At 36.6% G+C, this 27,955-nt stretch overlaps 3 protein-coding genes across 12 annotated transcripts in view; 1 reads left to right on the plus strand and 2 right to left on the minus strand.

Moving 5' to 3' along the window:
- The window catches only part of KEA4 (K+ efflux antiporter 4), a 52,597-nt gene extending 45,234 nt beyond the window's left edge, over nucleotides 1-7,363 (plus strand). For 4 of the 8 annotated variants that reach the window (XR_016055804.1, XR_016055808.1, XR_016055809.1 and 1 more), the window contains exons 16-19: nucleotides 5,279-5,467; nucleotides 5,604-5,681; nucleotides 6,459-6,503; nucleotides 6,574-6,666. Coding sequence is in view for 3 of the 8 variants with exons in the window: in XM_006853724.4 (XP_006853786.2) it covers nucleotides 5,279-5,467; nucleotides 5,604-5,681; nucleotides 6,459-6,503; nucleotides 6,574-6,666; nucleotides 6,786-6,866 (486 nt within the window). In the remaining 5 variants the exon portion in view is untranslated. Of the gene's footprint in view, nucleotides 1-5,278; nucleotides 5,468-5,603; nucleotides 5,682-6,458; nucleotides 6,504-6,573; nucleotides 6,667-6,785 lie in introns of those variants that run through there. The other 4 variants (XM_006853724.4, XM_020673122.2, XM_020673121.2 and 1 more) reach the window with 3 other exon arrangements.
- Nucleotides 7,364-9,159: 1,796 nt separating this feature from the next.
- LOC18443539 (transcription factor KUA1) lies at nucleotides 9,160-11,838 on the minus strand. The gene is made up of 3 exons (XM_011628478.3): nucleotides 11,500-11,838; nucleotides 10,262-10,458; nucleotides 9,160-9,873 (listed from the first exon to the last, which is right to left on the minus strand). Exons 1-3 carry the CDS (start codon nucleotides 11,789-11,791, stop codon nucleotides 9,439-9,441), a joined length of 924 nt encoding a protein of 307 aa, XP_011626780.1. The 5' UTR covers nucleotides 11,792-11,838; the 3' UTR covers nucleotides 9,160-9,438.
- Nucleotides 11,839-19,540: 7,702 nt separating this feature from the next.
- Nucleotides 19,541-27,955, minus strand: part of LOC18443540 (Exostosin family protein) — a 36,875-nt gene continuing 28,460 nt past the window's right edge. For all 3 annotated transcript variants that reach the window (XR_016055810.1, XM_088867253.1, XM_011628479.3), the window contains 2 exons: nucleotides 23,570-23,727; nucleotides 19,541-19,932 (listed from right to left, as the gene is read on the minus strand). Coding sequence is in view for 2 of the 3 variants with exons in the window: in XM_088867253.1 (XP_088723379.1) it covers nucleotides 19,831-19,932; nucleotides 23,570-23,727 (260 nt within the window). In the remaining variant the exon portion in view is untranslated. The remainder of the gene's footprint in view (nucleotides 19,933-23,569; nucleotides 23,728-27,955) is intronic.

Below are 27,955 nucleotides of genomic sequence, written 5' to 3' on the forward strand. Positions count from 1 at the left end.
AGCCTGATAATCTGCTACTACTGGGTTACAAAATCAGGAGGACCAGAAAGTTTGGAAATCCTATCCTTTTGCGAAGACATCCATTGAAGTGGTTGGTCATGCCCACCCTGGGAGCGTCTGGAGGAACTTGGGTTTTGTGGAGTCCCACAAAATTGTGTATGTCAGATAAAGTTTATAGTGGTGTGGTCTGTATCCGTAGAATTTATCGGGGTTGGGAGTGCTTTTTAGAGCTACTTCCTGAAAATCTGGTTTCTGAAATATATTGTTTGGTAGGTTGTCCAGATCTCATGGTGATTTTGGTTTCCATCCTGTTAAAACTTGGAAATTGGAAACCTAGGAATCTGGAAATTAGCCTATTTTATGTCAACCATTTATTGAACAGTTCATCAGGTAGAGAGTTGATTTTTTTCCAATGAAGGAGATTTTTTGGTCATAGCCCATTCATAGCAGGACTTACCAGATCAAAAGGTCTTGATCATAATGTTTGTTATAGTTATAAAATGGACTACTTCAGGATTGCAATATGCTATTGTAATAGCGCAAAGTAATCGGTTAATGGTTCCTGCAAGAAAAGTATTCTTCTTTATATGCATAAAGAGCCTTTGTCCTTCTCGTAGTAATGTTTGTTATGGTTTCCCTCTCTTCTTCATTGTCTCCGTTTTGCTTATGTAGCACCATATCAGTGGAAAGAAGCCCTAATCATCAACTCTTTTGATGTATGAAGTATCTGACATTAAAGTGGAAATTATTTCAGTGACAACAGAAACCATTTGGAAGCATTGCACTGTGAATCAACTGATAGAACCCATGCAAGAATGCTCACACACAATGCACTTTGAGAAGCTCTGCAATAGAGGTTTCTAGTTAGAAGCGTTGCATTACAAAGTCCAATAATAGAATGCATACAAAAGTACTGATGTAGAATGCAGCTTGATAACCTTAGAAAGGGGACTGATAGATTTGCTTCAATTTTTTCTCTTTTCTTCTGATAAGTTACTGTCCTTTAATTCTATGAAAGCTAGTACTTCATAAAGGGAGCTAGAGATTGAACACAATAACCAGAAATGTGGAAAAGTTACATATCATGAAAGAGTAGATTGTTCAGAGTTCAAACGAATGAAGAGGGGGCATGTGTATATGCACACACACACACGCACACACCACACACACACACACATGGAGAGTGATTTCATGCAATTCTCTTATAGTAATATAATGAAATGCACCTTCAAAAATCATGTCAGGAGCACTTGTTTGACTCAATTTTTGAACATGTACTTTATTTAAGTGATAACAAACTGAACAAAGAAAAATTGAAAACGTACACTTTAAAAAAAAAAAAAAATGCTTTTTTTTAACCTAAAGACCATAGATTGTCCATTTGATGGGACGTTAGATATAAGCCTTTGAGGGATTATGCTTTATCTCAAATTATGCAAATGATAGTATACACATTAGATGAACATTTTCAAACAGACAAAATTGACTTTGAGTTATTAAAAGCCTAGCTCTCAACGTCCACCAAATAGATGGACAAGATCTATTGTTGAAGAGTGACTCGTTTGGACGAAATAGATGGCGTTGTTTGTTGGGATAAGAGAGTGAGTTGCAAAATTTGGGATCAAACAAATACTATGAACATATAATTTTAAAAAACAGTTTCATTATATTGTGATGAAACAGTGACATTCTGCCCCCTCCCCTGTGTGCATGGGCAAACTCACAAACACATACAAAATATAAAATACAATGGAACCAGTCTCTTAAAAAAACCATGTTTGGCATTTGTATGATCCCAAATTTTGTACTCGCACTCTATTCATCTCAAAAAAGAAAAAATTGAATTTGCACTCTAGAAAAGGACGAAATGATCACTCTCCAACAATTAATCCAGATTGTCCATTTGGTTAACATTAAGACCTTGGCCTTTACAAACTCAAAATCAATTTTTTTTTTTGTTAAATTTTTTCAAACTCAAAATTTGGGATGAAAAAAATCCTTTTGAGGCCTAGATCTAATCAATCAATCATATAGACGGCCTATGTTCATTGGGTTAAAAAAAAGAGCGAGTTTTAGGGTGTGTTTTCAAATTTTGTTTTTGAGATTGTTTATTATAGTGAATTGAGTTCAAAGTTAGGGTCAAACAAGTGCTCCAAATATGGTTCTTGTAGGTGCAGTTCATGATATTACTAAGACAATTGCATGAAATCACTTCCCTATATATATATATCACTTCCCTATATATATATATATATATAGGAAAAAGCCACCAAAAGGTGGTACCTATAATGAATAGTGATATAGGTGGAATCCCAGCTGTTAGATTTTGATCAGGTGGTTGAAAATACATGCCACTATTTCATTTTTAATCTTTTCTCTACTTTTCCGATCGAGATGAAATGTTGGGTATATATCTATGCCTACCACCATTGTGCAACATATAAAAATATAAAAAAATTATTTTCAATAATTCAAAATGACCAAATTACATTTTTAATCTTTTCTCTATTTATCAAATTGAGATGAAATTTTGGGTATATAACTATATATACCTAACACCAGCATGCAGCATATAAAAGTCTAGAAAAAATATTTTTAATAATTCAAATTGACCAAATTACTCCCTTCATTTTTAGGGGTATTTTGGTCATTTCAAATTTTGGAAAATATTTGTTTTATAATTTTTCTTGTGTGACCTATTTTTTTAGCGCACTCAAATTTCATCTTGATTTGATTTGTAGAAAAAATATTAAAAATCAAATGGTGACATGAATTTTCAACCACCTGATGAAGATCTGACAATTGGGGTTCGACCTATATTACTATATGTTATAGGTGCCACCTTTTGGTAGCTTTTTCCATATATATACGTGAGAAAGATAGAGATATTCAAGCGCTCCATTTGGACTAAAAAGTCACAAATGCAACAAGGAATCAACCAATTGAGTAGCCATAAAACCCCTAATGATATGCATAACGAATAGATCCTCTGTTAGAATAAAAAACTCACATGGGATCCTGTAAATGGAAGCTTCCTTGACATTTATTAACGGGTTTCCATAGTTGTAGCTCAGGTGATTTGGAGCATTATGAAGCCTTATAGTTAGCATTTACAAGACCAAACTAATTGGAATCCTGGTCCCTGGTGACTAACTGTTAGAATTGGGTAAATTTTAGGCTGTGGTATTGGGAGATTACCTAGCAAGTACCTTTGTTTACCCAGGAAGACCACCAACTGTTGTGTTGGGAGATTACCTAGCCATCTTATGATTGATTTGGCTTGAAAGAAATAGTTGGACGTTTAAATCAGCTTATATCACAGATTGATGGCGTATTGGACAGTATCAAGTTGAATATCATTTCATGGATGAGAACCAAGAAAGAATTTTCAAGACACTCATAGGTTGGATTGCTATTGTCAAAGATAAAGGCCCCATGATGACTAGACATGACGCCACCAGTCCCCCCAAATGAAGGGTTTCTGAAACTAAATATTGATGGCAGTTCTTACAGTAACCAGGCCAGCAGGCTTTGAGGGAATCATTAGAGGTCACTGGAGAAGCATGTTCTTGACATATTCAGGCTCCTTGATTTTCTCTGATTGTAAAGAAACAGAGGTGAGCCTGCTGATTGGTTTACATGGTCTGGAACTCTGGATGATTGCCAGCAGAAAATGTAATCTAGGTGACCCTTACAATGTCATCCAATAGGAAATTAGATGAGTGGAATGTCCATGGAGATCTTCAAATATTTTCAAAGATGTTTTTGACATAGTACTCTTACTGTGACCTTCAACACACTTAGCGGAAGGGGAACGTAGAGACTGATACATTGGCCGAAGAGGCCGTGGGAATGTAGAGTCTTGTAATTACAAAATTTTAGTGTCAACCATTCGAATGATGTCTGTTTTGTACAGGGATTTCTCATTTTTTGTAAGAGTATACATCTATTTCAAAATTTTCAATGATTAACAATTGGAAAAGAAAAAAAACTACTATTATTGTTTCATCAAAAAAATACAACATCATACATGTCTTAGTGGCAGCAAAATATAAAGTTTCTCATTTCATAGTGACTTCTAGAAGCATATCCATAACTCTGTATAATTCTTTTTCTTATTTGAAGTGTGTGTGCGTGTGTAACACACTCAACAGTCTAGTTTGAGTTGGGCTGATCTGGCAGTCACGATTACGTTTCGTATTTGAATTTTAATATTTTTTATAAATCTAAATCACTTCAAATTTGGAGCATGCACTCTTCTCATTAAGGTGCCATTAATAAAAATATTTCAACATAATTCACAAAAAAAATGTGACCAAAATACCCCTAAAAGTCCTAGGGTTGTTTTGGTCAATTTATTTTTGAAATTATTCTTTTAATATTTTTATTAGGTGCATGTATTTTTCAAAATTAAATGCTTCAAAGTTTATAAAATTTGGATTTGTATAAAAAAGAAAAACTAAAATTCAAAGACGAAACACAGCTATGGCCATCCAATCGGCCCATATTTAATCTGGGCCATTCGGTGTATACTATTGAATCGGCCCTTTGGCTGACAAAATATTTTCCATCTATATATATATATATATATATTCTGCATTCTAAAAGAATTACGCATTAAAGGTGTGTTTTAACTACATATCAATTAGATAATACGATCCTGCATATGCTTTCTATGACAATGATGACCCTAGATGAATGAGGAATCTCAAGTCAAGGAAATATGAAAAAGGTATTATTAGATTTATTGCAAAAGGAAGTATGAATAAAGTAGAAATAAATTTCTTTGCTCTACACCCATATAATGGGAAACGTTATGTAGCTTTGCAATGAGATCTAGCCAGTTCATCGGACTCTGATTCTCTAGACAGAGTGCTTGTTGAAATTTGTTGTCCCAGAAACAATTTTAATGATCTTGGTATCCTCTACTCCACAATTTACTTTTTTTTTTTCCCATTTATTCGGAGCTAAATGAATATATTACCAAGACTCTACTTACTCCACCTACGGCCTTGCTTGTGCCATTCAGATGGACTTTAAAATTGATTTATTTTCAAATATTTGAAGCTTGAATTTGGCCAATTTATTACCGAATCAATTCATTGTTTATTTTGCTTATTTTGTTTCTGTGACTGCAATGTTTCAAGAAATAGTTCGGTTATCAAAATGCATAAACTCGCTAGTTACCCTTGAAAATGAGGATGTTATAGAGGACCATATTGCATAAGATGCATTGATTCTTCCACGTTGTAATTTCAAGTTTTGATTCTTTATGTAGGTGGAACCAATACGCAATTTCTTTGCAGCGCTGTTTCTTTCTAGCATTGGAATGCTGATCCATGTTCAATTCCTATGGAACCATGTGGATATTTTATTGGCGGCTGTCATTTTGGTGATTATTATGAAAACAATGGTAATCGCTGCAGTGGTCAAGGGGTTTCGCTATAGCAACAAGACAGCACTTCTTGTAAGATCATAATCTTAAATTTTACATACACCTAATGCAAGATCATTAACTTTTGATTTTCATACACTTGGTATGGCTATCTTTTTATGAACTTATCTAACAGAATTGTCGCATATCAATTCACGGTGGTGTGTAGGTTGGCATGTCCCTTGCACAAATTGGCGAATTTGCTTTTGTTCTTCTCAGCCGTGCTTCAAATATTCATCTCATAGAGGTTGGTATTACTACACTTGGAGTAAGTATAATGATTGATAGTATGGGTTCTAGTCATGGCATTATATTACATTGTTGCAAATTCATTATCGGCAGTGTTGGTCAGGTAAAGCATTTTACAAAGGCCAATAATTTTGTTGTTATTTATTGTGTTTGTTAAGCATTCCATGTGCTATTTACTATGTAAAATGTCTCTTGCATGGATGCCTTTTGAACAATTAAAACTTCATCCCATAATTTTGTTTAGCTGTTTCATTTCCTGTTGAGTTGGCTGTCTTCACATCAAAGAGTGAGTTGAAATCCGTAAAGAAATTTCGATGAAATGTCCTTGATCAGGTCACGTTTGAAATAGGCATGCTTTGCATTCATGAATAATGGATTCTTTACTTGAGTTTTGGATGAAGAAATGAATAAATTGTTGATTATTTAGCCTCAATTATTATTTTTTATTTATTTTTAATGGAAATGTGATAGAAAAATTATTTCTTAGATGATATTTTTACCATTTTCATAATTTGAATATTGCATTCGATGGTTGTTGTTTGTCCTTTTTAGGTTTCGACCTACATTTCATTTGGTTCATTCTTAAAGTTTGATTTAAAGATAGAAAATTGATCAAGGCCTAAAATTTGAATTTCTCCCTTTTCTGTGACTGCCTACAGATATTTGGATTTAAAATTCAACAAGAGTACTGCATATATTAGAATTTAGAAATCATGGTTTTTTCTTGATGCGTTACCTCAAGCCAGCAGTGTAATAGTAGTCTGGATTTTCACAGGCAAAACTCTACCTGCTGCTTCTGGGCACGACTGCTCTCAGTCTGGTAAGTTTTAACTATTACAAGCATTCTATAGTTTTCAAGTACCACTCACTCACTAAAAGAAACCACGCAGGTGACAACTCCATTACTCTTTAAGTTGATACCTGCAGTTGTTCATCTTGGAGTGTTGCTGAGGTGGTTCTCTCCAGAAAGTCTTCAGAGCGAGGTGAGAATTGAAACAACTATATATATGTATATATATAGACACACACACACACTAGCATTCACACTGTTGCTGTTATTGGTTGAGGGTTTTAAGATGTTCAGTATGGTTTTTAACTCCAGATGAGCTATAAAGGTGAGAGCCTTCGTTCAGATAGTATGAAGCGTATTGGTCTGTTGATCCAAGGGTCTCATGATTCATGAAAAAAAGTTGGGGAAATGAAAAGAAATTAAGGAGGAAAGCACATCTCAAATGTATGGGTTTACCTGATGGGCTTATATCTTCCACTCTGGGGAGCAGGTACACAAGAGAGCAAAGGAGATATAGACTGACAATGCAGTTTTTCAAAGCCTCATTCTCCTTTCTTTTCCATGCCAAAGCAAGAGAGATCCTTCTCCATGGCTGCTGCGCCGTAGGAATGGGGGAGGTTTCATTGATGCCATGTGAGGGAAGCTTTCATGGGTTTTAGTTTCTTTGCCTACTGATCTGGTTGTCATGCACCTAGCTGATTGCCGATTTTTGTAATTTGTAACATAGTTCCTGAGTTTTGTTTTCTTTTTCTTTCTTCTTGGTTAAGTTTCTATTTTTTTATTTTATTCAATTTGATTTTTATAGCCAAATGTAGAAATCAAGTCTTGATTTGGAAATGTAGAGCATATGCTTTAATTTGAGGAAGAAGGAAATGTCACTTTTCTGCACTTACTTGAATGTACCTTGGTTTTATCATTGGAAGTATCATCTATTGGGGAAATATTCCTCAGGTGAGATTTGGGCATCAATAAATAGGTGGAAGCTAGAGAAACAGAAGTGATTATGCCAATTTTGATTTTGAGGAATGGTTAGGGCAGTTACCAACTTAGATCGATTTTCTGAATCCGAAATTTAGAATAACCAGATGTATACTTTGAGAAAAGAAAATATATGTACTTGGATTTGGCCTTGAGTATTGGTTATTCACAGTTTATCTTAGGACAAATGTTTTACACACATAAATACAATATGTTTTTTTTTCCTTTTTTTTTTTCTGAGATATTTGTTGCTTACATCCCGTCCCCAAAATTTTAGGTCTTAAAAATGCTAATTAGTTGGGTATTACACAAGTGAATCTAGGATATGCTCATGCTGGATGGCCTTTCAATGCAATATAATTGGTGCTACAGAGCTAATGATTTTGCAACTATTCATCCAAATTTACCTTCGTATAACATCTTAACATGATTTTGTAACCATTTGCCCAATTTTTTCACCGAAAGTACATCTGGTGGTCTTTATTTTTCACATACTTTCGTCTACTTCTGTGTATCCTTTAAGCTGAAGTTACTGGAGAAACCCATATAGAAATACTCCAAAACTTCGAAAAGAAACAAAAGGGTAGACAATGGTTATCTCCCTAAAATAGGAGGGTACTGAATAAAAAAGAGCTACAATCAGTTCGGCAATCAAGTATACGATATTTGTGTTTGACATTTTAAAAACTGACATTTCATTTTTGACATTTATTTTTTACACATTGTAAAAAATACTCAATTTTAAATCTTTCCTCTCTTATCTAAATGACGCATGAATTTTTGTTTTAGGACAACCAATATTGATGGTCAACCAACTTTTTGTTCTGAACAACCAATTGTTTAATTTGTTTCATATTAAACAAAGGAAAAGACAACATAATTTTCTAGTAATTGTTACATTCACTCATAAGAGCTGTTAATGTAGGCCCTCCATTGAGCAAAGATTTGGTCACATGCATTACAAAAAGGTACAAGTAAGGCCCCACAAAGGGCACGAGGTTTGGTCTCTAAGCAACAAAATACAACACATGCTTATTAATATTCACTAGAAACTTCATGATTTTTAATGCCCACCTTATAATGCGACAGGAGTATTTATTAGTGGTCGTGCTTGTGCTATACTTGCTTGCTGGGCCAGATAAGTTTGTGGATCCCTACAATGCAAACAAATATTTGGTCTTTTATTGGAGGACTCGTGAAAGAGAGAGAGAGAGAGGTGAGAGAGATTGGCATTTCTTTCTCTTGTAGAGAGAGAGAATGACATTTCTCTTTGGGGGGGGGGGGGGGAGAGATCTTTTTTCTTTGGAGAGAGAGAGAGAGAGAGGGAGAGGGAGAGACAGATCCCTCTCTTTGTAGTTCTCTCAGTGAATCTCTTGGATAGAGGGAACCATAAGGATCTAAATAAGTGGATTCCTTCTATTTGTCCAAGTTTGTTCTCCATACAACCTTTGAAGTTTGTGGAGGGACCAAATGGTACATAGCAAATACTGGCATAGTGCATCCTTCCGAGAATAAAATCAGGACTTTATAAAATGGAATAACCCCCTTTTTCTATGTATTCAGTGAGCCAACCCTAAAGGTGTCCAAAATACTTTCATAATTATAAGTTGAAAGCTAGAGGTAAGTTTCCATGATTGGAGGACAAAAAAGAAAAAGATAAAAAAAATTAAAAAAAAGCATTGCTTAGAAAGAATATGACGAGAGTAAGGAACATAAAGGCACAATGCCATGGATATCCTTACAGGAGCTCATATATGAATATATCTATTTGAACATATATAAACATTGTCCTTTTATTTGATTCCCATCGACTCCACAAAGTAATAGCACCACTTTTCCTTTAGATTCTAAGGAGATATAAAACTCAATGGATGGGACTGTTTCTCTCTCTCTCTCTTCCCCATGAGTAATTACACCACAGGGGTTCATGCAAGTAGGAACTTCTTTGAGACAGTGTTAGCTCCTGTTTAAGTGTGCTAGATCTCAATTAGACCACACTAATGGCTCCTATTAAAAAAGAGCTCTGAGATAATTTGCTTCGATCTTGTGGTTGTGGAGAGGCGATGGTGAGCTCCAAATCAGTGGAAGATAGAGGGGTTGGTGGTTTTTGCAAGGATGAAAGAGAAACAAGAGCACGGGATGAAGAGAGAGAATTGGGGGGCGGCAGCACAGGCACTAATTGATGATTGAGAGGGAATTGAAGGTATTGGGATTCATTTGGGGTTTGTAGAGGTTTATGATTGATGGGATGTGTGATTTCATGGGAGTTGGGGGCAGATGTGGTTAGAGAGAGAGTGGGAACTGGGAATTCAGTTGATTGAGAAGGGTTTTTTGCCACTGGGGTGGGTAATGGAAGAGTGGAAGAGGTTTTTTGGGCCGCCTTATCTCCACCATTGTCACCTAATGCTCCACTGGGTCCAACCTGGAAAAAAATGAAAAATAAAGTATATAAGGAGAAAAACAAAAACAAAAAAACCACCTAAGAAACAAAGGGAAATCAAAAGGAGAGAGAGAATAATATAGAAAACAAAAAGCGATTTAAGTTCGGACCCTAAAATTCAGGATGAGGATTCCATCCTGAGAGCAAGGGCCAACTTTTAAAAATAAAAAAAATGTGGGTCTACCGACCATCATTGTTATTTCTGCCTGGATTTCATATATTAGAAAATTTTTGAAGGTCTATAGGTAAAACACTAATTTTTTTTTATTTTTTTTTGAGGGGGGAAGAATGGGTATGAGAGAATTGGCAAATTGATAATGGGTATGAGATAGAAGCAAATTGAGAATGGGCATAAGGGACAAAATAATACCACATCGAAGAGGCTAGATCGACGTTTCTTCTTGTTGAAACTAGTCTGTCTAAGAAAATATTTTTGAGCATGGCTAGCCACTTGGGTTGGAGTCCTTGTGGTTACAAAATTCCTTGAAATTCCCCTCCAATCACCCTTTCCAAGCTTCTCAAGCCCAGCTAAAAATGTCCTATGCTCTTCCTCTGTCCATGGAACACCTGATCACCCACCCATACAACACACCATGTTAATTCACACTCTACTATCTAGATAGAGAGAGACCACGGGCCATGGACCACGTGGCCCGGCCCAAAAAAAAGTAGGGCCAGGCCACTAACTGTGGCCTGAGGGCCAGACTAGGGTCAGTGCTAGCCGGTTTATGGGACAAGGACCGCGCCATGGCTGGCCCCGCCGTGGTTGCCCCCAAGAGGAAGAGGGAGAGGGATTGGACAAAATAAATACTGTAAAATTTTAACAGTGGCTTAGAACCCAATTGATATTGAACAATTTTCAGTTATTAAATTTCTGTTAGCTGAGAAAGGAAAAAAAATTTCAGACACAAGTGCAGAGAAACTCTTGAATTAACATGTATTTGAACATATTACTCTGAGGCGTTGTCATTGAATGATTGCCCTTAAATAAATAAAAAACCATGGATTAAATAGTCTTAATACATGCAAAGTGAAAGTAAATAAAATTCCAATTCATTGATGAATTGATTTGAATCCCATACCATACCCTTCAAGAAAGAAAAAGACAACAACCTTCCATAAATAGAACAAGAACCAGTTGCAGAGCAAACAAATCCAAGGTAAGAAACAGAGTAAACATTTTTTTAAGAACATCAGAGAATCAGCAGAAAAAACATGATACCCATTAAGAAAAACCAAAGGAAACACAACAGGATTTCTCTCCCTAAAAGAAAATAAACCGAAATTAAAAACAAACGAAAAAGAAAAATAAAATGAAACTGAAATTGACAAGAAATAATTATTGTAGCAATAGAAACCCACTCCAATCAAAGAAAACTATGACTCCCACAAATATGTGTGTGTGTGAGAGAGAGAGAGAGAGAATCAAAACTATTTGAAGCGCCACAACTGAAAGTCAAACCAGTTGTAGAAATGGAAATAACATACTACTGAAGATCTAAAATTCACAAAGTTAAGTTAAAACATATTTTTATATGCCAATTCTTCAGCCAAGAAACTCATAAACAGAGAGAGAGAGAGAGAGAGAGAGGAGCCAAGAAAACTCACCCTTTTTCCTTTCATGGGTCTTGCTAAAAGAGTGTACGAGGCCATCAGACAGGTAGCCATTATCAGAAGAAGCCCCACCATGGCAAGGATTATTGCTATCAGAGTGCTCATCGCAAGGATTATTCATACAAGTGGTTTGAGATAGACTATCCATGCTCAAGCTCTTCTTCAAAGGAGATGAATCAACATGAAGCTGAACCCCAAAAAGCTTTAGGACCCCCCCCCTTCTAAATCCACTGCAAGTCCTTGAATTATGGCCATTGTTCCCACAATGAGAGCATTTCCTTCCCATTTGTGAACCAGTAAAAGCCTCAGAAACCACCGACACTAGGCACCCAAATAGGCTAAGTATGTGGTTTTATATGTGTATTTAAGAGTCTTTTCATTTCATTTTTTTATAGTTATGTTTTGAGGGTCACATGTTAGGAATGGGATTTAAAAAGTTTCACCTAGGAGAAATGATTGGTTGGACATGATTCTTTAATGGATGGATTTTTGTCATTGGATTTTGTGGAATATAGTAGGATTTTGAGGGCAGTGGCTTTTGGCTTTTGGGGTTTCTTGTGAAGATGGGGTGGGGTAGCTGGAATGTCATTATAGCATCAAAACTTAGGGATCACTAGCTGCACAATTGAAAACTTCCTTTATTTTTTCATGGAACCTCTCTCTCTCTCTCTCTCTCTCTCTCTCTCTCTCTCATATGATACAAAACTTTAGGATTACTAGTTGTACAAGTGAAAGGCTGATACCTTATAGAACCTCACTCTTTTTTCCCAAAATTACTAGCTCCACAAGTGAAAACTTCTTTATTTTTTGTGTGGAATCTCTATATATATATATATATAAATAAGTTCAATTTTTTTTTTTTTTTTTTTTGGAAAAGGTTTGTATAAGGTGTCAACTTTTTTTTTGAAAAAGCTTGTATAAGGTGCACTTAAAAAATCCACTAAAAAAAATTATTCTTATGCTAGAAAACCTTCAAATCGATCGTCTCGATCTCAAAATTCATAGATATAAAAAAAAAAAATTTCTAATCCTAAAAATAATTCGTCTTCTAACACATTATTTAGACTATCCATTTTTTAAATTTTCAGACGCTTATAGATCTGCTTGATAGTCACCATTTCTGAAACTTTAAATTTCATAATGGGTGGCAACACTAGATTTTTATATCATTAAAAAGTTTTGCGGAACTTAAACTGCACTTTCAGTATAGTTTTGAGATGCACCTTATTTCAATAGTTGCCTTATACTAACCTCACCCTTCTTTTTTGGGAATATCTCTCTCTAAACAAGGCGAAAACTTCTTTTTCTTTTTTTTTGAAATCTCTCTCTCATGGTCCCAAAACTTTGGATTGCTGGTTATGCCAGTGAAAGCTCGATTCCTCATATAACTTCTATCTTTTCCAAGAAATTACTAACACAAGTAAAAATTTCTTTAAGTTTTTATGGAATCTCTCTCCCCATATATTTTTATGGAGTCCCTCTCTCTCTCTCTCAATTTTTTTAATGGAGTCTCTCTCTCTCTCCTTGTGTTTGTGCTCCATTATAGTAGTAGTGAGGTGGGTGGTCGAGATTTCATGTTAGTATTGAATTTTGGGACCTATTGTTTGGGGAATGACAACACAAAAATGACATCGTTGAATTGTTTGATTCATCTTTTTAGGGTTCCTCTTTTTGGATCTCTCTTTTTGGGTACTCCTGCTTTTATGGTGAGGCAAGAATGAGTAGTAGGAAGACACAAATATTAGATCCAATTGGGGCACTCTGCACATTTTCCCAACCACCAGTACTCCTATCATATCTTGAGTTTGATCCTTTTCATGTTTTTAAATGGGCACTCTTGGCACATACTAGATGTTCTCTTGTAAGCACTACAAAAGCAATAGCATTAAGCGATATATTTAAGTAATTGCATTTTCTTGAAAATAATGCCCATCTCAATTTAATGGCCAAAACACTCATTGGTTGGCTAGATGTGACTGAAATCTGCAAATTTTCAATGAAAATTATATATATTAATAGGCCAGTATATGTGGTTCTATTTAGGTTTTCAAGGTTCACGAGTACATACCAAATTGGGTCCAAAGGACCGTTTTCCTTGGAAAAAAGAGACGTGCTATTAATTCTCTTTTTGATGGGGATATTTTGAATTTGAGGCTGTGGGTTATTTCCATGCAATTCAAGGATAATTCATTCATTACATAAATGTGAATATTATCTCCATTGTTTACATAATTTGTAAGGGCCAGCAATATTGGATTTAGCTAAAGGTCCTAACCTGATCTTCCAAAGAAAAATAAAATCTTCATTTATAAACAAAAAGTTTATATAAGGTTGTCACCTTAAATTCAAGAATTTAAGGTGAACTTCAAAACTCCAATGGAAAACACTATTTTGACATTGGAAAAACATCTAATTGATTATCTCGACATCGAGATGTATGCATATGAAAAAAAAAAAAGATTTCAAATCTCAAAAATAGCACATTATTTGGACCATCCATTTTCAAGATCGTCACGCCTTAATCAATCTGCTTTGTTTGAACCATTTTTGGAATTTGAAATTTTATATTTAGATATAAAAATATATTCTCTAGCTATCTAAAAAGATTTCTACACACCAAAATTACACAAAATTTGAAGGTGCACTATATTTTTAATTTTCAAAAGATTATACCCTAATGCAAACCTCACCCATACTTAAGCGAGAGAGAGAGAGGAGAGACTATAATGGAGACATGTAGGTGCATCGTACAACATGTGTGACCCACTAACGAACATTAGGTGGGCAAAGTTTCAATCTCAAATCGATGGAATAGGTGGCTCAGGTTCCACATGGCACGTTTGCCTCCGAAAAATTCAAATGGTTCATTTTCTCTTGATGTCTCTCTCTCCATATATATATATATATATATAAAAGAGAGAGAGAATAACAATATATTTGATAAAGTAGTTAGATAACATGAATCTTGACATACATGCAAGTTGGCCTTTTAAATGAATGTGTAAAAGAAGTTTTTGATGGAATAAACTAGAAAGATCTTCCCCTATTTTGTTTTTCTTGGTGGAATTATTGTCCTTGGAAGCACTTGAGTGGTTGTCATATGCATGAGATTGGGTAAACCTAGTTATATAAATAGCCAAGTTGACCCTATTTAAATCTTGATAACTTAATATAGATTATCATATAGAATATAAATATGGGGCCATCTTTGTGTATTTTGAATGCATAGTTTGGTTAAACACCACTTTGGCATTATCATAAGAAGGGAATCTTCTTTCTTAGAGAACAAGTGATTATGCTACTAAAGAAACCATCTTGAATTGTTTGACCCCATTGTGCTTATTATTTTATTTGGGATGTGGAACTTACATTGAAAGCTAGGTTTGCTCACTTAATTAACAAAGGTGAGGCTAGGTTGTCACTTTCTCAAGATAAGGGGTCCCTTAGATATTTGAGAAAAATACTAAGGAGCTTTATGTAATATCTCTCTCTCTCTCAATGTCAAGGAGCTTTATGTAATCTCTCTCTCTATGTAATCTGTCTCTCTCTCTCTCTCTCTCTCTCTCAATGTTAAGGAGCTTTATGTAATCTCTCTCTCTCAATGTTAAGGAGCTCTATGTAATCTCTCTCTCTCTAGAGTGAAAAAGAGGGTAGGTTGAAGCTTGAGAAAACATCCTTTATTGTGTGAGTTGATTCACTTCTCAATTTGGTGAAGCCGCGTTACTGATAGCGATACATGCACAGATGTAGGAAATGCAGGTAGTGAAATATCTAAGTCGAGAAAGAGTTATGGAGGGAGTGGAAAAGAGGATGACAAAAAAGCAAAAGGTGAAGTGAGAGAAAGAACAAGACAAGGAACTCAAAGTGGGAAAGAAGGTTTTTTTTTTAATTATTTTGTGGAGTCATCAGAGATATTGGAAGAGATCGGTAGTGAGGGTGGCAACGGGCTGGGCCAACCCTAGCCCTTGTCATAGCTGGGCAGGGCTGAGCAAAAAAACAAATAAAAAATTTAAAATTCAAAATAATTAAAAATAAGGCCATGCCAGTACTATCCGTAGCCCGGTCTTTGGGCTACAGTTTGTAGCTTAGGCCCTACCTTTTTTAAGGCTGGTGACACTTATTATAGCCTAGAGGGGAGAGAGTGAGGGGAGGCAATTAGCCTATAGAGTGAGAAGGAGAGAGAGGAAATATGAGGAGGGATGAGGACAGTATGGTTTCGAATGATTTGCAATTGTAAACATTAAACACAATTATTAACCCAAGACCGATATGGATTATAAGGAAAAAAAAAACTAATCTCTAAAATGCTTCGATTTTCTCTCTCTCTCTCTCTCTAATTCCTCATACAAAAAGGCTTGCCAATTCATTTACCAATTATCCTACACCAACATGGATTTTTAACAAATAAATTTTACTAGTAGGTCTCTCTCTCTCTCTCTCTCTCTCTTGTGTCCAACTCCCGTACACTAATTGAGGTAAACAATGACCCATTGAGCTGTCCATATTTAGACCTGTCCCCTCTCATTAGGTGGGCTGATCTGATAAATCTCTATAGCCAAATATACTCTCTCTCGTCCCTAACAGATTCCGTTGAGTTGTCCATGTTCTAGGCCTGTGATCATCATTGCAGGCCTTGGTGACATGAGATGAGACTTTAAGGGCAATTTATACCACACCAAAACTTTAGAGAGAGAAAAAATCCAATCCCAGGATTCCCTTGCTCTTCACAGTAGTATTATCCTGATGTGTATCATTTGCTTTATTGAGATAAGGTTTCAAAACCATATAATATTATTTATAATGGCGGACAAATCACATCCGAGGTTGATTATCATAAATGAGTTGATTAGAAATAATGGGGTCTTATTCACATTGCTGACTTCAACCACTTAACTTGTTATTTCAATTTTTCTATTAATCTTTTGAAGTTGCAGATGATCCTGCCCAGATATGGACTTGCTTAGGCCCTACTAAAGCTTATAGATGAGATGGGGTTCATCATTTTAGCCATTAGTCATTAGTTATGAGATGGCACCTTTTAGTTTTTAAAAATCTCTCTCTCTCTCTCTCTCTCTCTCTAGCTTTAAATTTAATTATGGACATGGTGGACCGATCAATACTGAACCGACAGGTCAAGCATCTACAAGATAATGAATGAGGGAAAATATAAAAGGGGTCTTTGTCAAAATAAAGAAAATATAAAAGGGGGATTTGCAGTTCCAATGTATAGGGGGAAGAAAGTTGAATGGGATCCTGCATGGGATCGCATGGTAAACTTCTTTAAGCTATTGTAGGGTACACTTCCAAACCCATTTGACTTACAAAATGATACTTTAATCATACTTAGTGGCGCAAAATTAGGGATGCATTAAGAGGGAGGGGGGGGGGAAGATATTATTTTGTACTGAACATTGATTTAAAACCTGAATCGGGTACCACTTGTTGGAGCAATCCGGATTACCAGTACAGGTTGGATTGGACACCGATTCTTCAATGGTAATCAGCCAAAAAAAAATCAATTAGTATTTTAAAAATTGAGAAATTAAAAAAAAAATAAAACGTATGGACAATTTGGCAAATATTGGTTGCCCTCTTTTTTGACAAAATCGGGTGAATCTATCAAAATCATTCCTATTCTTGTGTCCGACTAAAAATCGAAGACAAAATCGGATGAATCTATCAAAATTGGACCTATTGTCGTGGCCCACTAGAAATTGAAAATCAAATCAGTGTTTATTAAATCATTGCCACAAAATATTAAGAGAGAGGGCCGAGGGGGGGGCTCTGGGTAGAAGTGGTCTGAAGGGTGGGTGCCAGAAGTCTAGAATTCCAAACTCACCATGATCCTAGGTATTATATATCGCTTACCCAGGAACACTAGGATACAGTGTGAAAAAGAAAAGTTTTAAGAGAGATAATCGTATAAAGTGAGTGGAAAGAAGATCATGTGATTAGGACAACTTTCTTTAACCAATGCATGAGTCCTCCTAGCCCATAAAGTCCATCCACTACAAAATCTTCTCTCTAGAAAAAGCAGTGGTCCATAAAGCCTCAAATTCATTGTACCAGCAATAAAGGTTGTACACATAATTGCTTATCTTGTCTCATATTGTATGGCTCCAAAAGGGCCAAGCTTATAGGCCAAAGTGAAGGCAGTCAAAGCGCTAGTACCATTTGAAGATAAGATATTTTCATGGGTTGGAAGGTGAGGGTCCCATATATATGTCCTAAGTAGACGCCCACCTTAAACGTATCTGAAGAGTGGATTTGAGAAACAGATGGAATCTGCAAAGATGTTGAGCAGATAAACACCCAACATGTGAGCGGTTGGACATTAGCCATTTCAATTTTGAAAGGTCTCCCCTTGGGGATTCAAGCTTGTCGCACCCACATGCATGAGAGAGAGCCCACATGTATGTATGTGAGAGAGTGTGTATTGAGAAACTCTAGCCTTTTAAGTGATGTATTTTTTGGTTCCAATAAGCGATAAGATTAGAGAAAATAGACTCAAATGGACTGATCGTGTTTTTTTATTCCAATAAGCGACAAGATGAGAGAAAATAGACTCAAATAGACAGATCGTGTGCAACACCGACCCATAACAACACTTATTAGGAGTTGTGAATTAATTCAAGTAGAAAGCTAAAAAAAGACAAAAGGTAAATCCATAAAGACATATTTGGAAGTAGTGAAAAAATATGTGAAGACTTGTGGCCTCACTGAAGGTATAATCCTTGATAGAGCAAAATGACGGATCAAAATTCCTATAACCAATCCAAATAATTGAAAAAAAGCTCTGATGATGATGGTGATGATGTAAGACGTATTTTTTCATGTAAGAGAAAAAAATTTCATGTGTATGAGGGATTTTGAACTCTTATAGAAGACATGTGTGTGTGCGTATCAGAGAGAGAGAGAGCGGGAGAAAGAATTTATCTATATGAGAATCTTTGAATTGTTATCTATAGCTATAGATAATATGTATAGAAATAAAAATACATAGGTTTCTATTCTAGTCCTATAAAATATATAGTTTTATGCATTAGATACTTCAGTACAATAGAAGATAAAGGAAGATGAGATGATTTTGGGCTCTTATGTCAGATTTAGTTTTTGGGTCCAAGAAGGGTTGAATTTTCCCTTAACTCAAGTCCGGGTAAAAGATGTAGGCATCAAACATAAAACTTAATCAAAACTCTCCATGAATCTTGAAGAGCAAAATGGCGAACTAGAATTTTTGTAGCAAACTCCAAATGGTTAAAAAAAAGAATGGGAAAAACTTTGCCAGAAATTTTGAGAAAATGCACAGAACCCCACTTGGCTTTGTTTCTTACTCTCATAATAGAGGTGGGCTAACATCCAATAAATGGTGACAAAATTCATGCCAAATCAGTCAGATTGAGCTATGTAGCGAGTATAGTGTGACCTACCAAATTCCAGCAAAAATGTGGGCATGTGCATAAATTCCAATCGCAACTACAAATATAAATATATTTGTTTTGAAGTTGGCCAATAATTTCTACATCCGCACTTTTAGCCTGAGAACGACACTACTCGAGGACAAATAGGCTGCCATCCGTAACTTTGTCATTTTTTCAATAACAACCACCCTCGCTAGAATGAAACCATAAATACGTATCAGCCCAAGTACGTACCCCCACCTAATGGGGTATTTTCATGTTTGCCCAAAAACATGCACCCTCAGTCCTCGCCCATCTCCTCCACAAACATATCTGTCACACAGCCCTTCTAAAAGGAATTTTTGCAATTGCCCCTAACATATACCAAAAACTGTCTCAATGCCAAAAATGGTATTATTGGTTTACAATTTCATTTTGAGGTTAGGTTAACAAAAGTGGGCATTATGTAAATTGTGGAGAGAGAGGCTTCAAATTTTAGAAGAACACCTTCAATGATTAGAACAATTTAATATGCCAAATTAGAGAGAGAGATCAGACAGTTACATGGAGTGGAAATCCCAATCATACGTTGCAAAACAAAAGAGAAAGAGATAGAGAGATCAGACCGCTACATAGAAAGCAAGTTCAAATCATAGGTTGGTAAACAAGAAGCAGCAATCAGTGATGGTCAGCCATCTGTCAGGAATTCACCTAACTACAAGAAGATGTTGGGTTTTCCCCTCACTGTAACATTACAATTTCCTTCAAGAATCCATACAAGAAAGGAAAAAGAGAAGAAAAAATAAAACAAAATTTCAAAAATCAACTAAAATAAAAGATCAAAGAGAACACAAAGAATCGTGTATTTTTACATAAACTTGCTCGGGTTAGCGTATACCATCGCAGCACAGTAACAAAGCTTTGCTCAGTATTGGATCACATGATGCCTAAGCCAGAGATCGTACATAACCATGTGGAATGCATCATATTTGATTGGTGGAGAGTGCCATTCAAAGTGTTTTTGGATCTGTAACAAATAGATTCAGCGTTTTCATTAGTCATTTCAATAAATCAAGCAAATGAACGTTTTCAAGAAACAAAGATTCTATGAATTTCCAAAAGTCAGGAATGATTTTTGGGGTTTGCCTCTTGGCTTAATTATTAAAGTAAAGCACAAAGCTATGGGCCCTAGGCTATAATCCTAGCGTCTTCACCCCAAGAATTAAGTGGACAAATCAAATATACGGAAATAAAGCTTTTCAGTTACGATTAACCCAAACAATGTTTGGAGACTTGGCTTGGGCCAAGGACTCGACCCTTACTCAGGCAAGTCACTCAAACTCGCCCAAGTAGTGAGCACCATAGTGAGACTGAAAACAACAGGTGAAAAAATAAAAATTTTAAGGGAATGAGCTTTTGATCAATGAAAAGTGAAAAAATAAAAGGAAAAATAAAGGGAAGGGGGGCTTTGGCCCACATGCCTAGGAAAGAGAGAGGGCCCTGGGCACGTGGCCAAACACACTAGCCACATTTCTCCCTCTCTATCTCTCTCCCCCCAACCAAAAAAAACACCAAAAAAGGAAAAAAGAAAAAGAGCTCTCTTCGGTTCGATTTCTTCTCCATCATTTGGTGGTATAGTTGAGGCTTGTTGCCTTCGACCGAATGATGTTATCAAGAGCAGCTTGCCACTTGATACAGGCGGTAATTATAAGGGAATTCTCCATTGTGGTACCAACATTATCAAATGCTCGCTTCAGTCTGCATTTACAGATACAAAAACCGGGAAGCTCAGCAATGGTGTGAAACTGGCATCTAGATTTGAAGCAGGAATGCTCAAGGCTCTGCTTATTGATACCTCATTTGAGGTCTCTGTCTCCCCACCTATCTCTCTACACCTATCTCACAGATCTCTCTCTCTCTCTCTCATATCAGCGATAGAGCAAGATGACAAAGGGAGCAGACTTCTGCCCTCTTTTAGAGAGAGAGAGGGAGAAAGAGAGGGAAATAGAGGGAGAGAGAGATAGAGAGGGCGGAGATAGAGGGAGAGAGAGCCTACTTGGCTCCTGGCGAGATGATTAGGGGGTTTTGCCGCCATTTTAGAAAGAGAAAGAGAAGAGAGAGACAGAGAGAGAGAACAAGATGAGTTACAGCTCACGTCAGCCTTGTCCGAGGGAAAAGTTACTCGACCGAGTCCAACAATCCTCGGTCAGGTTTGTTTGAACCTCAGGTGAGTACATGAAGCGCTCGCCTGAGTACTATACACCCACATGGACATACAGGTTGCTCAGGGGTACTCGACCTCGCCCATAGGATGAGGCCAAGTAACTCAGCCTAGTCTGAGTCGCCTTGGCCGAGTCCCGGTACACTGAACCCAATTTCATTTCTATAAATCAGACAAGATTTCCTAAGCTCATTAAGAAAATCTGATCAAGACATTTGACATTATTAGAAGCATACAAGATAGCATTTGGAAATCATAAGCGTATAAAAATCTCCTTATCAACTACAGCAGTGTCAAAGATTGCTTAGGGCAAGTGCATTAAATAGCTGATCAAAGAGAATCTTTTGACAAATACACTGATTAACACAGACCACCCAACTAATAAAGTACTTCTAGAAGCCCTAAACACCCCCATAGAGAACCTACCTGAATCTCCAGCTAAACACCCATCCCTTCTCCTTCATGTAGTTGCTCTAATCATGCCCAGAAACTAAGAACTCTTAAGTTCAACACACCAAGGCATTTCCCAAACTGTGTCTTTATCAGCTGACCAGTCCAACACCAAACCCTACAAACTCTCCCAACTTTCAAATGATTTCCCATTTCACTAGATGAAAGTTTACTCCAAACTACACTTTGCTAAAGAAACTTAATTTGAATTAATGGAAGGGTGTACTGTAGAAGTAAGGTGCACCCCTAAAGTTTGCCTGGATATGTAGTTCTAGTGTCAGAAACCTTATGATGGCTGGATAATTTATTTTGATCCCTAGTTATCGAATTTAAAATTTTAAAAATACTACAGGTCAAGCAGATTTATAAACACTTGAAAATTGTGAAAATAGACGGCTAAGATAACTTGCTACAAGCTACACTATTTTTAGGACTTGAAATTCTTTTTTTTTTTATAGACACACATCTTGAGTGTATGGCCTCAGGGTATAACCCTTGATTGAGCAGAATGGCAGACCAGGATTTGTGTAGCCAACCCCAATAGTTGGAAAAAGGCTCTAATGATGATGTTCCACACATATCAATGTCGAGATGATTGATAGGAGGGTTCTCCTAAGTCGGGACACTCTCTTTTAGAGAATTTTTTGTGTGCACCTTTACTTCCAATAGCTTAAGGTTCCATCCTTATATAAACTTTTTCATTACTAGAAAGCATATCAGCCACCACAGTGCTTTGGCAAAGTGACATGAAGTAACTCAATGTTTAGTCACCATGCCAGTAATGGATAGATACTGACTTCTCCATGGCCTGCTTCTCTTTTAAATCTCGCAGCAATGGGGTCCTTCACTTCAAAAAAGTTGTCATTTTTTTTAATTTTATGTTCTTTTTTTTTTTTTACTTTCATTTTTTGTTTCCCATGATTCCTTTCTTTCCACATCACTTTTCTACTTTTTTTCCTCGACTATAACAGTTCAACTAGTATAGTCCATTTAATCTAACCAATGCATTATCTGTTTTTGACATTTAGTCCAATCATAGATATTGCCTCAAATTTATGAACAGGATCAAGTTGCCATAGGGATGGATGCAAATGTCTAAGATAAATTACAGAAGCTACATTTAGAAAGACAACTAACGTGGTGCTAACGATAACTATCGGGTAAAGTACCTAGACACATTCAACATGGAACGAAATTAATTACTAGGAGACTAACATAAACTCAAGCCCCTATGAAATTTGTGACGACCACAGCAACCTGAAGCAATAAAACATAGGTAACATGGTATCAATTATACAAACGCACTTTGACCACATATACATGACATAAGCATGCAATATATGGACATATAGATGGTTCTTTTACTATGGGATGACTGCAGCGCTTAAGGAGTATCAATATTGAACTAGCAACCTCATCCATGAAGCATCTGAAAGTTTAACGACCTTACGATGCGGAAAAAGCAACAAGTGACTCATACAGACGTCTCAACAAGGGTGACACCAGACTTCAGTCACAAGCCAAAAAGTACGAGGAGAGAACCATAATAGAAATATATCTTCATGCTAAAAAAGTCACCAAATAATAATGGGAAAGAATTCATAGAAAATCAAACATACTTTATTTTTAAATTCCATATTTATTCACGTAATTCTTAATTAGTTTTTTGAAACAGTATATTTTACTTTCTTTAAATATGTGCAACACGAGTGTATGACATAAAAAGCAAGTATGGAAAAGAAAGTCAAACCACAGTTGACACAAAATAATGATAAAAAGCCCACACCAAGGAATAGACAAGTAACCTTCCAATGCAAAATAAATCAAAATAAAAGAAGGTATTGACTTAGTAGTAAAAAGGAAATTGACACATTGGCAAGGCTATTTCTATTAAAACGACCAGAATAAGAGGACCAATGAAACACATGCTTACTTTCCTTGGAAATATATTTAAAGCCTAGCTTACGAATACTGTAAGTTATAAAGACTTTACCTGAACTAAGTTCATATGCAATGCAATAAACTCTTCATCTGATATCGACTTCAGAATAGACTTAAGTTGATACACGTCACGTTCCTTGAGTATGAGGGAAAATTTTCGCCAATCAAGAATATCATTGAACGGAAGGTCATAGTAATCAGATAAAATTACTGCAAAGAAACCATGCAATCTTGTTAGAAGATGCAGGAAGCACAGAAAGGAAAACATATTCAACTATTTGACCGAAACAGAGAAGAGCAATAGCAATCAATTGGAGTGCTGGAGAAAGAAACATAGAAATTCAACTCATCTACCCAAAAATAGCCAAATTATAACAATAAAGGAGTTGTAAAATGAATGATACAAAAAATTTCATAAGGTCATATCAAGTTCCATGACCAAGAAAATCACATGAACAATGAGATGCAACTATAAAAAGTTTTAATTTCAATAGTATGGTAACTATTAACAATCTTCAGCCCAAACACTTGTAGGGCGATGGAATGAAATGATCCAAGATCTCATAATTCCAATAACATGGTAATTTTTTTGCCACTACAGCCTACCATGACATGAATTGCAAGGTATATTCACAAGAGAGTTTTAGAATAAGCATAAAAATAGACAGAATTAAAGCAAAATCCAGTTATTAGAAACTAGAACTGTCATGTAACAATCATGCTCATGAAATGAACAATATGATCCATTACTCTGAAACATAAAAGATCAACTACACTAATTTGAAGTTATAGAGGAGAAGAACCAAGTGTGTGGCCAACCACTGGCTCACACAAACTCTATTTATCGATATACACTTCTAAATCAAGAATAATCAATGAAACCTACTAAAACAAATCTTGAAGATCTTCAGTCAGATGTTATAAACTCAAGTGCCAAACCTTCCATAGAGTGTTGGAATAATGTATTTCTTTAAAGGAACACATTTGAAGGTTGGCACTAAAAAAATATAAATCCTTTACAATTGTATCTTTCCATAAACATGTGCCCCAGCATCCATGTGTGCACATCCACATATATACCAAATGCATACACAGACAGCCACTTCTGCAAACCTACCATATATTAGACGTCTCTTTTCCATATGCCGTCTAGTGTGGTTTCTGTAGAGATTGCAACAGAATTTTCTGAAGGGGAGTAGTGAGGGGCATAAGTTTCACCTTGTTCATCAGGAAGAGGCATGTCAACCAATGCAATATTGGGATTTGTATTCGAAAGATTCGGGAGGGTAAATTCTTCCCTATTGGCCCAATGGCTCTAGCAAATGAGTGAGGAAAGTGAAGGATTATGGAAGAAGATTGTTGGATGCAAGCATGGTTTACCTGAGTTGGGTTGGATTCAAGGATTCCAAGCAGACATGCTGGAGTTTTGGCTGTTTGGTGGCCAATATGTGGAGTGTAGAATGATTTTCCTAGACATATAAGTAGATTTGTAATTGGCGATGGAGCACTCATATGATTTTGGTTGGACATTTGGTATCGGGGTTACTACAATGGGGCCTAGATAACCAGTATTATTGAGGATTGATACTAATCCCAATGCCCAAGTGATTGATTGTTTTAAAAGGTTAGCATGTAGGGTGATATGGTGCCCAACTTTACATACGAATATTTAAGATGATGAGATTGGTCTAAGAAGGATGAGGATCTTAAACTTTTCCTTAACCCATTCCAAGCCCGGGTAAAGGAGGTTGGTTGTGTTAGGAAGGCAACCAACATAAAACTTTGCCAAAACTTTTCACGAATCTTGTATCTATGTTATCTATTTATGCTACAGTGTTCTCCGTAAGCAAATGACGTACTGGAACCCGGGTACAGTGAGAAATGAGCAAGGATTAGCTAGGACGTTCCCCATAAACGACGTGCTGTAATGCCGCTTAGTTGCGGTAAAAAATAGGCAAGGGTTCCCGTGACATTCTGGACAAGCACATGTAAAGAAGCTAGTCCAAGAGAATAGATTCTTTTAGCCACATGGAATGTAGAAACGTTTACAGGTAAGAGTATGGAGTTAGCCGATACAATGAGACAAAAGAAAGTAAATATAGTTTGTCTACAAGAAACTAAGTCGAAAGGGGAAAAAGCTAAGGAAATAGATGGCTATAAACTTTGGTATGCTGGAAAGGATAATAATAAAAATGGCATAGGCATTAATAGTAGACAATGATTTACAAAAGGAAATTGGTTTGATAGGGTTGCAGCCCTATCAAAATCAATAAAGCCTCACCTTATTTTTTTGGGTAAGTCACTGGGGGAGAAGGCCCCTACCCGATTTTTCATTTAAAGATGTAAAAAGAACAATTAACGTACAACCCTGTAATAGGGCATTTGTGCCAGATCATGTAGTAAAAGAGGAGAAATAAATTTTGGTGGTTACGGCGCCACATAGTAGCACCAAGGCCAACAGATGCTCTCCTAGTGAACGCATCAGCAACCATATTTGCCTCCCAAAAAATATGTGCAATGGACCATTGCTTCATAGAAAGTCTGGTACGACACTTATCTGCAATTGTCTGTAGCCGCCATGGAGCACGACATCGATTCTGAATTACATTCACAAGTAGGGCCGAATCGCTTTCAATTTAAATTGGAAAGCAATTCCTCTTATGAACCAACTAAATGCCTTCTTCAAGGACTAAGAACTCTGCATCGTTATTAGAAGCAAATCCAAAATGCCTTGCAAAAGCCGCAACAAAACCGCCCTCACTATTCATGATGACTCCACCTCCACCTGCTCGACCTGGATTTCTCAAGGAAGCACCATCAATATTAAGCTTGTAATTCTGAACCTCAAGAAATGACCACGCCACCAGGATACAAGTTTTTGGCTTCTGTTGGCATCAATTTATCTGATAAGAGCTTTTTCTTATAAATGGACAGACCACTTTTAAATTTCTGCTAGTGCCTGAACATGTAAGGTAATCTATTTCACAAGGCGTTCTCTCCTGGTGGGCCTTGACTCAAAGACCCTCATGTTGAGCTCTCATAGAAACCAAATAGTAGTAAAAAAATGGAAGACCAGATATTACGGAGACCATGAGATTTAAACCTAAAAAGCAACCACCACCAAACTCAGGGGCAAAAGTACCAAAGACGAATTTTCCACATTTCCAAGCTAATGATCTCCATACTCCATGAGCCAAAGCACATAGATGAAAGAGGTTGCTTTTTAGGTTGCTACAGAAGGGATATAACGAATCCAATTGCATGCCCCGCAACTTCAATAAAAAAGAAGTGGGTAAACGATTATGCAAGGCTAGCCATAAGAACCATTTCGCCCGTGGGTAACATTTAAAAGATCAAAGTGCACAGAAAATAGGTTGTGAAGAACCTTGATGCCTAATAAAACCCCATGCCCCTTTAATAGAGAAAAGACCATCAGCAGAGTGAATCTAGACTAATGAATCCTTCTCGGGCTGTAAAGGAAGAGTGTAATTCTCAACCTCCCTACATATATCTCTCAAAGCATCAGATGCCGGAGGTGGCAAAACCCAAGACTGAAGTGCTCCTCCTATAAAGTCTGAAACCCTTCTCCCAACAGCAGCCAAATCCTCCTAAATGGCATCACCATGCAACTTTGATAATGACTGACTTGCTAACCATGGATCTACCCAAAAATCCACCATCTAACCATTACCAATATTCAACTGTATATTGTCTTTTAAATGGGACAAGCCAAGTAAAATTCCCTTTCAGGCATGAGAACATCATCTTTTTGCTTCAGCCTCCCATATAGAAGAATTCCTAATGTAGTGATGTTTGAAGAACCGGGTCAACAACGAGGATGGGTTTTCTAAAATCTGCCATGCCAACTTCATCATTCTTGCGATATTGAAGTCCTCCATTTCCCATCCCCCAAGGCCTCCTTCAGCTTGAGTGAGACATATTGTCCTCCATTTGACAAGATGAATACCTTTCTTTTCTGCTTCACCAGCCCATAATAAGTTCCTCGATAATCTCTCTATCATATTACATGTTTTCTTCGGGAGAATAAAAGATAATAGCCATAAAACCATTGATGCTCCAAGAACCGACTAAAGCAACTGAAGTCTGCCTACATATGACAAACATAAATGTTGGCTGCCATGAACCAATTTTACCGAACACATTGCCCACTAGACCATGGCATTAGTTGTGCGTCAGATGTCCACGAAATAAAGGTAGGCCCCAATAACGAACTGGTAGAGATCCTTCACGGAGCTGTAAATCCCTCAGGATTCTCCTACGTCCTCTTCGTGGTGCACCAAAGAGGAACACCTTGCTTTTAGAAGAGTTCAAAATCTGACCAATAGCCCTCTCAAACTCATAAATAAGTTCTCGCATAGCCCTAGCAGAGGAGATGGATGCCTCACAAAAAATAAGCACATCATCAACATAAAACAGA

This window comes from Amborella trichopoda, chromosome 5, assembly GCF_054954075.1.
Source record: "Amborella trichopoda isolate Santa Cruz 75 chromosome 5, AtrichopodaSantaCruz75HAP2 v2.0, whole genome shotgun sequence".
NCBI classification, from domain to species: domain Eukaryota; kingdom Viridiplantae; phylum Streptophyta; class Magnoliopsida; order Amborellales; family Amborellaceae; genus Amborella; species Amborella trichopoda.

Bases quoted from the DNA above. Each gene is read 5' to 3' on its own strand.
- LOC18443539 (XM_011628478.3), bottom strand. From the start codon at position 11,791: ATGGGAAGGAAATGCTCTCATTGTGGGAACAATGGCCATAATTCAAGG. The intron at 10,459-11,499 runs GTGAGTTTTCTT...GTGGGTGATCAG, and splicing joins GACCCATGAAAGGAAAAAGG to GTGTTCCATGGACAGAGGAA. The intron at 9,874-10,261 runs GTATTATTTTGT...ATTTTTTTCCAG, and splicing joins GATCTAGCCTCTTCGATGTG to GTTGGACCCAGTGGAGCATT.